Source organism: Mandrillus leucophaeus, unplaced genomic scaffold (assembly GCF_000951045.1).
Source record: "Mandrillus leucophaeus isolate KB7577 unplaced genomic scaffold, Mleu.le_1.0 Scaffold342, whole genome shotgun sequence".
Lineage (NCBI taxonomy): Eukaryota > Metazoa > Chordata > Mammalia > Primates > Cercopithecidae > Mandrillus > Mandrillus leucophaeus.
Window position 1 is genome coordinate 2,189,676 of NW_012103610.1, and position 12,951 is coordinate 2,202,626.

A 12,951-nucleotide genomic window follows, 5' to 3' on the forward strand; every position below is an offset into this window, starting at 1 on the left:
AGACACTCCCCGAGGGTGCAGGGCTCCCGGAGGGCAGTCCACCCACAGCCCCCTCACCTCACTCTCCTGTCACAGTTCATAAGAAAGGCCCAGGGACACTGCTGGGTGAGGGAACCCACACGAGCTCGCTCTTTGGGAGGCCTGGAGAAGGGAAGGAGCTTCCACTTCCAGGGCCTGCCGAGACTCCCTAGCCAGTGCTCCCACCAGGTAGGGGTAGCTGAGAAGCGACCTGTAGACCTTCCCACACCTCTGTAAAGGGCCGGGTTCTGGGCCATTCCATTTGCCAGCAGCCGTGCCCCTGGTCAGACAGGCCCTGAGCACAGGAATACCAGCCCTTCCCCTGTCTCTGTGCCTGTGGGAGGGCAGGGCGGCCGTAGAGGACTGGCTCTCCAGGCCGATGGGCTCACACAGAACTGCTGGAGCCCCCCTCCATGGTGGGCCGGGACTGGGCTTGGTGGGGGTGCTGGGCCTCACAGTTCCCTGCCCGCAGTGCTCGGTGGCATGGAGGTGCGGTGGTGCGTCACCTCAGACCCGGAGCAGCACAAGTGCAGCAACATGAGCAAGGCCTTCCGGGAAGCGGGCATCCAGCCCTCCCTCCTCTGCGTCCAGGGCACCTCGCCTGACCACTGCATCCAGCTCATCGCGGTGAGTCCTCTCCGTTCCGCCCTGCCGGAAAACAGGGCTCTGACTCAGAAGGGAGCACACAATAGCCTCATTCAGCCGGAAAGGAGCCGACCCTGCCCCGCCGGGCCCAGCCGATAGGATCTCCCGAGTCTCCCCGGCAATGAGGCCAACTCGCCTCCCGCGGGGCCCAGGCCGGGAGGTGGGAGCCTCAGGAGGACCCGCTGCTCAGAGGGGCGCCAGCAAGGAAAGGCGCCTGAGAGGCTTCCCTTCCACAAGGCCCCTGCCAGGGGGCCCAGATGGTGGTGACCCCTCAGTGGCCGCAGGTGGCTGCTTGCTCATTTTGCCATGGGGCTTTCCAGAATGGGGCTTGTGTGGTTTCTGGGAAGGAGGAGCGGGGGCTGGACTCCCAGGTGGGTGAGTATGGGGTAGGAAGGCAGGTCTGCTGAGACCGGCTGAATGACACTGACAGTCCTCAGAGGCACCATGAGGGAGTGGCGTCCCTCCCGGGTGGGCGCACAGAGAGCTGGCTTTTCATTCCAGCTCTGCCCCCAGTATGCCCCCAAGACCTCATCCAATCATAGGCCCACAGTGGGGCCAAGGCTGTGGGTCAGGCTCCATGTGAGGGCAGAAACCGCAAGCACAGACCGTCTTAGAGAAAAAAAGCTGGAAAACCTAGGGTGGCAGTAGAGGCACAGGGTGGAGGGACAGAAAGCGAGGGAGACTCACTTTTCACTGCCTGCCGTTTTCTACTATCTGATTTTTTTACTAGGATATCTGAGTCCTGCAAAACTAATGATTAATATTTTTTTAAATAACATTATTAGGAAAACAAGGTGAATCCTTGGCCTGGGAAAGGGGGAGAGCCCTGAGCCCTGGTTGGACTCCAGGGCCAGATAAGAACAGCACAGCCCTCCAGGCCTTGGGGTGGGGCCCCAGGCCATCTGGTTGGTGTCCCAGGTTCTTTGCTGAACAGGCCGGCTGGGCCAGGCTTGGCTGAGCCACGTTTCCTTGCAGGCCCAGGAGGCTGACGCCATCACTCTGGATGGAGGAGCCATCTATGAGGCGGGAAAGGAGCATGGCCTGAAGCCCGTGGTGGGCGAAGTGTATGATCAAGGTAGGAGGGTGCAGTGGGAGGAGAGAGGATGGGCTGTGCTCCCCAGGCTGCCCTTGCTGGGCCTGGCCTGAGCTGACCATCAGCCCTGTCCACAGAGCAGTCCTGGAGTCCCAGCCAGATGAACGCCCTAAGTCTCTCTGAAATTCCCCAGGGGCAAGAGCTGGGGACACAGAGAGCTGCCCCAAGTCTGCTCTTCCCCACAGGGAGCCCTGCAGCCCCCTAGCCTGTGCCCACTCAGTTCTTACTGCGGGTTGCCCCGGGCGTGGTGCTGTGCCGGGCCTGGTGCGGTGCCAGGCGTGGTGCTGTGCCAGGCCTGGTGCGGTGCCGGGCGTGGTGCTGTGTGTGTAACTGCCTGGGGTGAGCAAAGTGTCCATGCCGAGCCACCTGCACACTCAGGGCCTCCCTGTCAGAAGCTTGGCTCTGGGTAGGGAGGTGCTGCCTGGCAGCCGCACAGCTCAACAGACCCAGCGCTTCCCCTTCCCATGACTTCTGTGACCTTGGCCAACCGCCACTTCCCGGACTGTAAAATGGGGAGAGTAACACCTGCACTGTCACCCAGACTAAATGAGCCAGGCCGTGTGTCCACCTGATGTGGTACGTGCTGGAAAGCGTGAGTTCCTTTGCCCAGTGCCCGCATCACACACGGGACCTGCCTCCAGCTCAGCCTGCTCCTGCGTCTCCCCCGCCACCTCTGCTTGGCCGGCGCCTGGCCTCCATCACAGTCCAGCGCAACTGTCACCTCCTCCAAGGTGCTCCCTGAGCCCCTCCCTCCCTGGAGCGGGGCCTCTTGCCTGCACCCCCACGGCCTCTGCAAGCCTCTGCCTGCTCAGTCTCGCTAGTCCCCAGAGGAGGGTCCAGTCTTCCCCTGTGTCTATCTTCTGGAACTCCACACAGCGTCTCGCTTGGAGAAAGCACTGGCCGGTTCCTTGTTGAATTAATGACCATCCAATGACACACAGCACAGTCCAACCCTGCACACCCATCAGCCAGAACTAGCTCTGCTCCCAGGCCCCGCACCCCTTCCTCTTTAATTAACTCCATACCTCTGCTAAGCACCTGCCACCCGCTGGTCTGAGCATGGAGCAGTAAACAAAGAGAGCTTCCTGCCCTCACAGAGCAGAGTAAACACACACAGCTCTACAGTGACACGTGTGGGGGTGCCGTGAGGAAAAGGAACAAACACACACAACTCTACAGTGACACGTGTGGGGGTGCCGTGAGGAAAAGGGAAGGGCAGGACAGAGCAAACGAGGGTTGCGGAGAAACCCACTGAAAGAGAGCAGGCAGGACGGTGCTCTGCGGAGGCGACGGGCAAGCTGAGCCCCGCAACGATCTCAGGCGGTCCAGGGAATGGGAAAGAAACAAGGTGGGTGAGTCAGAGGATGGCACCAGATGAAGCTACTTAGGTTGGTGGGGGCAGACCCTGGTGGGCAAGAAGGAACACTGACTTTATGTTCTAGAACCCAACTTCATTCTGATATGGCCTCCCACACCACCCGGCAGTTTGTGCGTGCGTGTATGCCTGTGTGTGTGCGCTCGTGCGGTGGGAGACCCTCTGGTCATCAGTTCCCATAGCTGCGTCGTCTGTGTTTTGCGTGAACTGCCCCTTGGAGCCACCTTGGCGCAGGGGAACATTTCACAAGGCTGCAGAGCCCTGGCCCGCCACACGCACCCTGCGGCCTTGAGGGTCGTGAGTGACTTGGGACCACGTTGCTAGGTCTCTGTCTCTCTATCTCTGCCTCGTCTCACTCTCCTCCAACCCCCCCAGCACCAGGAAATCGCCTCTCCCCATCTGGGGAAGCCTCTCGCCTGCTCCCCTGCTCGTCCCAGCCACCCTTCTTCCCATGGCCCTGATACCGTTCCCTCAAACCCTCCAAGTTCTCCTAGGGGCCTAGGCTTTTGCAAAGCAAGGACTTGCTGGCTTCTTCTGCTTTCTGTCCAGCTAAATAACTCCCCTGATGTGAGCAAATGTGAACCAGCTAAGCACCAGCTGCTTAGGAAGAGGGGGAACTCAGTGAATACATCAGTATCTCAGGATCGTATCTACCTCAAGAGGCTAGAGGGCAGGGTCTCGTAGTACATGTGGATTAAGTCCACTTGCTGTCTTGGTAACGAGAATGCCATGCACACATCCATGATGTACAGCCATGCTCCGGGCACACACCTCTCCCACAGCCGGCAGGGTGCTGGTGCAGCCTCCCTTGAGGCCTCTCCCTGCTGCCCTCACCCGCTCCCCTCCTCTCCTAGAGGTTGGCACCTCCTATTACGCTGTGGCTGTGGTCAAGAGGAGCTCCCAAGTGACCATCAACACCCTGAAAGGCGTGAAGTCCTGCCACACGGGCATCAATCGCACAGTGGGCTGGAACGTGCCCGTGGGCTACCTGGTGGAGAGCGGCCGCCTCTCGGTGATGGGCTGCGATGTACTCAAAGGTGAGGGCTTTGGGCTGGGCAGGAGGGTCCCCAGGCCTCCCGCTCCTTTCCTTGCGATGCTTTCCTTTCCATGCTTGTCCCTTCACTGGGCAGCCTCCCTCCAGCCTCACCGCCATTCTTCATCCCTGGAAGGCGCAGCAACCTCCTCCGCGCCTCCCCGCACCGTCCACTCTGCCGCCGGCCCTGTGCGCCGCCACGTGACTTCCTGCTTGCTTGGCCCCTGTGGGCACCATTCTTGCTCACCCCTCACGGTGCCCCACGTGACAGTCAGGCCCAGGCCCAGCCCATGAGTGGGAGGCAGTGAATCCCCCAGGAGTGCTTCCCACGCTGTCTAGAAATGTGTCCTCAGCTTTACAGGACCAGAAATGCTGTTTTTTCAGGACCCAAACAAGGTGTTGACTTGCACCCAGAAAGCCCCCAAGTGGCTCATCAGCCCAACCAGCCGTGTAAACCCACGAGAGCCTGGAAGCCGCACCCTCCCAGCTGGTGGCCAGGCGTGGGTGGCTCGCCAGGAACTTGGCATATTTATTACACACCTACTCCTCTGGGAGGTCACAGGAAGAAGACCAGGAAGAGGGCTTACTCTGGAAAAGCTCAGTCTGGCTGGTGATGAGTGTGGCCCGATGGGCTTGGGTGCCGGCAGCAGGGCCTTCTCGTGTGGCACAGGATAAATATTTGTGAGTTTTGGTGCCGGCCGGGCCTGAAGAACCATGCAGGGCAGCAGACCCTGACCTCGTCCCCCACGAGGCCAGCCACCGGGCGTTTGCCTCCCTCCCTGTGCTGTGAGAAGTGTCTGTCTTTATTTCCCCTCTGTCATCAGTCACACCTCGCTGAGTTGGAAATGAAAGCCACGATGAGAAGAGCATCTAGTTGATGCTTAGTTATCCCGTGTGGTCATTTAGGAGGAAACTTGTAGTTCCCCCGAACCACTTTTAAATGACAGTCGCTCCCCAGTGCTCACTGCTCCCTTGGGGGACCCGGTTTGGGGTCACGGATCGGGTCCGGGGTCCGGCTCCCCAGTTTTGCTCAGACTGAAGCTGGAAGGTGGAACCGTTCTCAGCAGAGTCCAGATGAGACCCTGCAGGGCCCGGCCCCCCCGCTGACCCTGGGGTTTTAACTTGGCTCTGAAGAAAGCTCTGAGTGACCTCTCTGCCTCCTTCCCACAGCTGTCAGCGACTATTTTGGGGGCAGCTGCGTCCCGGGGGCAGGAGAGACCCGTTACTCTGAGTCCCTCTGTCGCCTCTGCAGGGGTGACAGCTCTGGGGAAGGGGTGTGTGACAAGAGCCCCCTGGAGAGATACTACGACTACAGCGGGGCCTTCCGGTGAGCGGAGCGGGGGCGGGGAGGGCCGGGCGGGGAGGAGCTGAGTCGTGCCGGCGGGCGGTGGCGCTACCCCGCGGATGCTGGGGAAAAGCACCTTTGCCCAGAGAGGCCGTGGAGGGGAAGTGGCGGTGTTGGCTGCCTCTCATCAAAGCACGCTTTATATAGTTCTGTGCCCTGGTTAGTTTAAAAACATCCAACCGGAATATGCCAAACTGGATTTGCTCATAAAATCAACATGTTTGGTATATTTAGTGAGGTGAGGGCTCGGAGAGAAGAAAATGGAAAAAAACAGCCTTTTGACCACTCCCATGTCCCCGTTCTCAGACCAGCAGGGACAGGGGGTTGGGGGACTGTGGCTTGACACTTGGGGCCGGCCTGTCTCTGCTGCTGGTTGGGGCTGGCACCTTGGGTAATCCTTCCGTGGATACAAGAGAGTCTCTAACAGTTCGTGGTCCAATTCCGTCTGCCTGCAGAGGAGGAAACGTGCTGAGCAGGACTGGAAAGGAAGCTTCTAGGGCTCCTCTAGCTGCCTCACGTTTCCACCTGGAGCGGGGAAGCCTGCTGGTGTCCCACGCTCCAGATGTGATCTGAGTGGATGCAGTTTTTGGCATAGAGAGAGGAAACAGTACTCAGCCCCTCTGAGCGGCAGAGCCTTGCCCCTCCCCTGCCCCGCGTCCTTGGCCACGCACGCATTCTCTCTGACTCTCCTGGAGCCTCAGAGCCCTCTCCTGATGTCGTCCTCCCCGACCTGCTCTAATCCCTGCGTGTTTTCTGCCTGTGGGGACCTAAGCAGCCTCTTTGCCCAGCAGGTCTCACCTGCCTCCAACACTAGGCAGTGACATCAACAGAACATGTACAAGTTAATGGTCCCTCCCACTCAGGATCCTGCGGCATGGCATGAAAAGGCCTTCTAGTCCAATCCCCTGCCTCAGGGTAGAATGCTTTTCAAAACACCCTGAAAATTAGCCCAACATGGTGGCACACACCTGTCCTCCCAGCTACTTTGGAGGCAGAGGCAGGATGATCACTTTGAGCCCAAGAGGTCAAAGCTGCCATGAGCTATGATTGTGCCAGTGCACCCCAGCCTGGGCGACACGGCGAGACCTTATCTCTAAAAACAAAATAACCAAACCCAACACCCTGAGAGTCAAGGCTGCTGGTATTATAACAGCGGCTGCCCTGGGAGTGCCTGCTCCCTACAGGCCTGAGCCAGGCTGGAGAGGGTCTGTACTGGGTTATAAAGAGCCTGTCATCGTCAGAGCAGCCCGATGGAGCTGCTTTCCCGCCCCCACTTTACAGGTGATAGGGACTAGGAAGGGGCCACAACTCAGCAAAGCCGCAAAGCCACACAGCCAACCAGCCAGGGAGCTGGAACCCAGACCACATGACTGGAAAGCCCATGCCGATCATGGCCACCCCTACAGCCCGAGCCAGGCCTCCAGAGGTGGAAGATGGGCAGGGGCCAGGGGCTCAGCCCATCCAGACCCACAGCTTCTCCACAGGTGCCTGGCGGAAGGGGCAGGGGACGTGGCCTTTGTGAAGCACAGCACGGTACTGGAGAACACGGATGGTGAGTGGGGGCGGGGCACGGGCCCAGAAAAGCAGCCTGCCAGGCCAGGCCGGCCTGGGGCAGGGCACCTAGATGGCAGAGTTGGCATCAAACGCCCTAGTTCAGTGCTGCTCTGAGTCTCTGGATGACCTTGGATAAGTCCCATAGTCTCTGAGCCTCAGCACTCCCAGCTGCAAAAGACCAGAGGCAGGTGTCACCGGGGGAGTGCCCACTGCTCACAGGGCAGGAGAAGGGGGCCAGCGAGCAGCTCTGCTCTGCTCTGATCTGAATATGGCATTGGGTTCTGGCTCCACCTGAAGATGGGGGTCTGATTTTTTAAAGAATTTGTAAACCTCTCCACTGGATCTCACCTACCAGCCCTTCCTGGCATTTTTCTCCTCTTGCCTGGAGAATCTGTCCCTCATCCCTAGGTAGATTTAAAATATAGGTTGGTGTTGAGGTGGGGCACGCTGGCTCATGTCTGTAATCCCAGCACTTTGGGAGGCCGAGGTGGGCAGATCACGAGGTCAGGAGATCAAGACCATCCTGGCCAACATGGTGAAATCCTGTCTCTACTAAAATACAAAAAACTAGCTGGGCATGGTGGTGGTTGCTTGTAATCCCAGCTACTCAGGAGGCTGAGGCAGGGGAATTGCTTGAACCCGGTAGGCGGAGCTTGCAGTGTGCTGAGATCGTGCCATTGCACTCCAGCCTGGTGACAGAGCGAGACTCCGTCTAAAAAAATAAAAAACAAAAAAAGATTGATGTTATATATTAAGCCATCATGTCACTTAAGTTTTTTAATCTTGAAAGAACAGCTTTGGAAAAGTTACAAGAATAACTCAAAGAGCTGCCTTCTCTTCTTCACCCAAATTCTAACTGTTTAGCATTTTTCCACATTTGATTTGTGTGTGTGTGTGTTCTGACCCATTTGAGAGTATATCTGCCTATGTCATACCCCTTAAATACTTTACTATGTATCTCCTAAGGCAAAGAGATGTGTACCTAGCCACAGTAATCAAAATCAGGAAATGCAACTTTGATCCAATCCTGTTATCCAATCTATAATCAATATTGCAGATTCACTCACCGTCCCAATTCTGTCCTTCATACCCATTTTTTTCAGACCAGGACTGAATCTTTTACCACGTTTGGGGTTTAGTTGTTAGATCTCTTTAGTTTCCTTTATCTTGGAACAGTTTCTCAGTCTTTGTTTTTTATGACATTGGCATTTTGAAGCATCAGGCCAGTTATTTTATAGAATGTCCCTCAATTTAGATTTGCCTGAAGATTGTTTCTTTTTTTAAATTGAGATAAAATTTACATGCAGCAAAATTTGTTCTTTTTGAAGTATAGTTCTATGAGTTTTGCCAAATACATACAGTTGTATAACCACCACCAGAATCGAGATCTGGATGGGGCAGATGCTTCAGCCCAGGAGTTCCTCAGGCCCTGCTGGTTACCCCCTGCACCTGCCAGCAAGGAGCAAACACACTGTTCTGTCTGCAGTTTGGCCTCTCCCAGGACGTCTGATGATTGGGTTTTTTTTAAGTCATTATCATTCTTTACTGTTATCAATCGTTGCCTTTTAAATCAGAAAGTCCATCATGAAGGCAAACATGGACCAGATCCGAGAAGGAGGAAAACAAGTGGCCTGCACACGAGGAAGCGCGTAGGATGATGCGCGCTCGTGCTGGGCAAGCCTGGAAAGGGGCTCCTGTTCACAGGCCCCAAGACGAGTCCGACAAAGGAGAATTTGGAAAATGGGCAAAGAGCAGGGATATGTTGGGTTAAAAATCAGCTTTTTCAGACTTGGGTTTTTTGTTTTTTTGTTTTTTTTTTTTTTTGAGATGGGGTCTCACCATGTTGCTCAGGCTGGTCTCAAACCCCCAGCCTCAATTGATCCTCGCATCCCAGCCTCCTGAGTAGCTGGGATTACAGGCATGCACCTGGCAGCTTTTTCAAAGTTTTGACGGTAATCTAAGGCAATCTAAGGCAGTAATTTTTTTAAGTGACTTGATACAAAAAGATTGGCAAAAGGGTAGAAGTGGCATAAATGTCTAAAGCAGGGAAGTGACAGGACTTTCATTGTTCTTGGCTTTGAGAAGTGGAAGTGGCTGATGGAAGTACCTGAATGATGCATTTATCTGTGGGAAGGCAAAGGATGCCCCAGAGTTCTAACCAAAGGCTTTGCAGCAGCCTAAAAGCAGAGAAAAGTTGGGAAGTGGAGGGGGGAGAACTGCACTGAGTCACTAAGAATGCTGTCAAGTACCATGTGGCCATTAAAAATGACCTTTACAGAGTTTTCCAAACTGTTACTCTGGTGTGGGTTTTTTGGTTTTGTTTTAAAATAGCTTTGCAATGAAAACTTTCGTGACCATACAAATTATCTTTTCTCTTCCTATTTCCTTGTAGAGGTTTTTTCCCTCCTTGTCTTAAAGTCATAAAAATATTGTTCTGTGGGACCATCTGTGGTTTAATTATAGTCCTTAATATTCATCTTCTCAGTATCCCTAGTTGGTGTTAATAGTTACTCTTGCAAATTTTCTTTTCTATTGAGAAACAAATGAATTTATGGAAAGTTTCCAATACTGTGGAAAAATACTTTGCCAAGTAGGATGCAAAATTGCCTGTCAACTATGTCCTTAGCCAGGTTAAAAGTGGTCAAAAGGGGGCTGGGCACGGTGGCTCACACCTGTAATCCCAGCACTTTGGGAGGCCGAGGCTGGCGGATCACGAGGTCAGGAGTTTGAGACCAGCCTGGCCAACATGGTGAAACCCCGTCTCTACTAAAAATACAAAAATTAGCCGGGCGTGGTGGCGGCGCCTGTGGTCCCAGCTACTCGGGAGGCTGAGGCAGAAGAATCACTTGAACCCGGCAGGCAGAGCTTGCAGTGAGCCGAGATCACGCCACTGCACTCCAGCCTGGGCGACAGAGAGAGACTCTGTCTCAAAAAAAAAAAAAAAAAGGTGGGGGGATCAAAAGACAGGGAGTAAAACAGGAAAAAGGACTTGAAAGAAACCCATCCCAACGTGAATAGCTGGAGTTGCGGAGCTCCCCTTCCCTCTCTAGCCCGTGTGGGCAGATTCCGTCCGGGTTTGTTCCCACCTTGGTCCCTGCTCCTGGAGCCCTGACCCCTCCCCCTGCTCAGAGCCAAACGTAGAGCCTCATGGCAGCCGCAAGCTCATCCTAGACTCTTAGTACATTTATCTCTCTCACCCAAAACTGTTCTTATTTTCTTGCTCTTTTTTGTTTTTTTTTTTTTTTTTTTTTGAGACAGAGTCTCTCTCTGTCGCCCAGGCTGGAGTGCAGTGGCCGGATCTCAGCTCACTGCAAGCTCCGCCTCCCGGGTTCACGCCATTCTCCTGCCTCAGCCTCCCGAGTAGCTGGGACTACAGGCGCCGCCACCACGCCCGGCTAGTTTTTTTGTAGTTTTTAGTAGAGACGGGGTTTCACCGTGTTAGCCAGGATGGTCTCCATCTCCTGACCTCGTGATCCGCCCGTCTCGGCCTCCCACAGTGCTGTGATTACAGGCTTGAGCCGCCGCGCCCGGCCATTTTCTTGCTCTTTTTATCTTGAATAGTTATTTATAAGTATTGTATTACTGTCAGATGCCTCCAATCCGGTTTAGCAACAGAAGTTGGTGAGAGCTAGAAAATGAGAGTAACAAGATAGAGTCTGTGTAGGTACTTGGAGTTGGGTGCAGCCACCAAGCTCTGCCACCTTCTGAATGCTGGGTTCTCACGTCCGTGACACCCAGCCACCCCCCAGAATCCCTCTTCTGGGCCTTCCTTGCCACCCGCCCCAACCCCTGTCGTAGCTGGGTCAGCCCAGGCTTCCTTCTTCCCAGGGAAGACGCTTCCCTCCTGGGGCCAGGCCCTGCTGTCACAGGACTTCGAGCTGCTGTGCCGGGATGGCAGCCGGGCTGACGTCACCGAGTGGAGGCAGTGCCATCTGGCCCGGGTGCCTGCTCACGCCGTGGTGGTCCGGGCCGACACGGATGGGGGCCTCATCTTCCGGCTGCTCAACGAAGGCCAGGTGGGCTCAGAGTCCCCCAACCCCCCTGCACAGCGTCCTGGATGGTGCTGGGCCTTGTGGTCGCTCAGCAGGGTGGGATCAAGAGGGGCAGGACCCAGAGACTGTCCTTGGGATGGACCCCAGCATCGGGCCAGGTCAGAGTGAGGAACCAGCCGGCTGTGCTGGCTGTCCAGGAGGAGGGCTGGCCAGGGGAGGGGGACCCAGAGGAGGGGGACCCAGGGACCCTCAGAAGAAGCTCCTGATACTTGTGTCTCTGAGAGCTAAAATCAAAACATATGAGCAAATAAACGAAGTGACAAAACCAAAGCCTTTCAAAGCATTCACCATTCACCATGAATTACATGTGGCGAATAAGGTTTGGCTCAAACCGCTGCTTTTGACAGCGATACACTTCTGACCGCTGGCGCCCCAGGCTCAGTTAGTTTTGTCCCATCCAGGCTGCCACTGCCAGCCCCACGGCGTGTCCTCAGGGCCGTCCCACCCCTGGCCACAGTCATGTGTCCAAACAGCTGAGTGTGATGAGGCCAAATGGACTCAGAGCAGACCCAGAACTGGCAGGGCCCAGGGGAAGGAGACAGCGGATCAGGGGAGGCACCGCAGAAGAGGGAGGCCTCGCCTGGCCCTCACAGTGGGCGCCTGGTCTGAGGTCAGGGAAGAAGCAGGTAGGGGCGGAAGTGGGAGGAAAGGATGTGGCCCATCAGCACCCTCACCACCCTGTACCCACCCCCTCTTGACACACAGCGTCTGTTCAGCCACAAGGGCAGCAGCTTCCAGATGTTCAGCTCTGAGGCCTATGGCCAGAAGGATCTGCTCTTCAAAGACTCCACCTTGGAGCTTGTGCCCATCGCCACGCAGACCTACGAGGCGTGGCTGGGCCAGGAGTACCTGCACGCCATGAAGGGTCTGCTCTGTGACCCCAACCGTAAGTCCACCCGTCCCGACTGCTGCCAGCTCCAGCCCAGCTCGACCTCGGGCATGGCAAGGCTCTTGGGGAAAGCGGCTGGGGGAAGATGCTCACCAGGGAGGCCTCTGTAGGAACCTGTCATTTCTGTCCTCTGCCTCTGGGGCTTTGGGGAGGAAGCCCCTCTTCAGCTGCACCGCCTGTCGTGCCTCGGAAGCCCCACCTGGCCGCAGCGGAGTAGGATCCAGGCCCTCAGAATCGGCCTTGGGAAGGGTCTCCTCGCCCCTCCATCCATGGCCACGGCGTCCTGTCAGTTCTTCTACAGCCTCTCGCTCCTACCCCCCGCCTCTACCCCATGGCTACAGCCCTGGCTCAGGCACTGTCTTTTGCCTGGACTGTTGCAGTAGTCTACAAGCGAACTTCTTGCCTTTAGCCCTCCAGCCCCATATATCTTCCACCTGCAGCCAGGGAAGTGGGTACCACACACTGAGTTAGATACACGACAGCCGTGGTCTTCCTCAAACCTCACAGTGGCCCCTTTTCTGTATGAGGAAGTGGGATCCGATGGTTAAATAACTTATCCCAGCCACACCGGAGAAAGGCCCAGAATTTCCCTTGGGTCTGACTCCAAGCTCTTCCATGGCAGTACCGGCCTGGCAGTGACCGCTTGCTTGCCCCACCCCAGGGCTGCCCCCCTACCTGCGCTGGTGTGTGCTCTCCACTCCTGAGATCCAGAAGTGCGGAGACATGGCCGTGGCCTTCGGCCGACAGCGGCTCAAGCCAGAGATCCAGTGCGTGTCAGCCAAGTCCCCCCAGCACTGCATGGAGCAGATCCAGGTGGGGGTCGCGCAGGTGCCGCGTGGGCCAGGTGGGCAGGTGGTGGCAGTGCCTGGGCAGTTCTTACTACCCACTCCCCCTGCTGCCTGGGGAAGGGAAGAGTGTCCTGCAACAAGGCCACAGAGACAGGCGGG

The 12,951-nt window shown here is 56.2% G+C and overlaps 1 protein-coding gene across 1 annotated transcript in view; it reads left to right on the forward strand.

Moving 5' to 3' along the window:
• The first annotated feature begins 351 nt into the window (after positions 1–351).
• Positions 352–12,951, forward strand: part of MFI2 (antigen p97 (melanoma associated) identified by monoclonal antibodies 133.2 and 96.5) — a 24,845-nt gene continuing 12,245 nt past the window's right edge. Inside the window, exons 1-8 of the mRNA XM_011988981.1 lie at positions 352–645; positions 1,639–1,738; positions 3,986–4,168; positions 5,335–5,491; positions 6,994–7,061; positions 10,892–11,079; positions 11,821–12,001; positions 12,666–12,817. Of these exons, the coding sequence (XP_011844371.1) occupies positions 502–645; positions 1,639–1,738; positions 3,986–4,168; positions 5,335–5,491; positions 6,994–7,061; positions 10,892–11,079; positions 11,821–12,001; positions 12,666–12,817 (1,173 nt within the window). The 5' untranslated portion in view covers positions 352–501. The remainder of the gene's footprint in view (positions 646–1,638; positions 1,739–3,985; positions 4,169–5,334; positions 5,492–6,993; positions 7,062–10,891; positions 11,080–11,820; positions 12,002–12,665; positions 12,818–12,951) is intronic.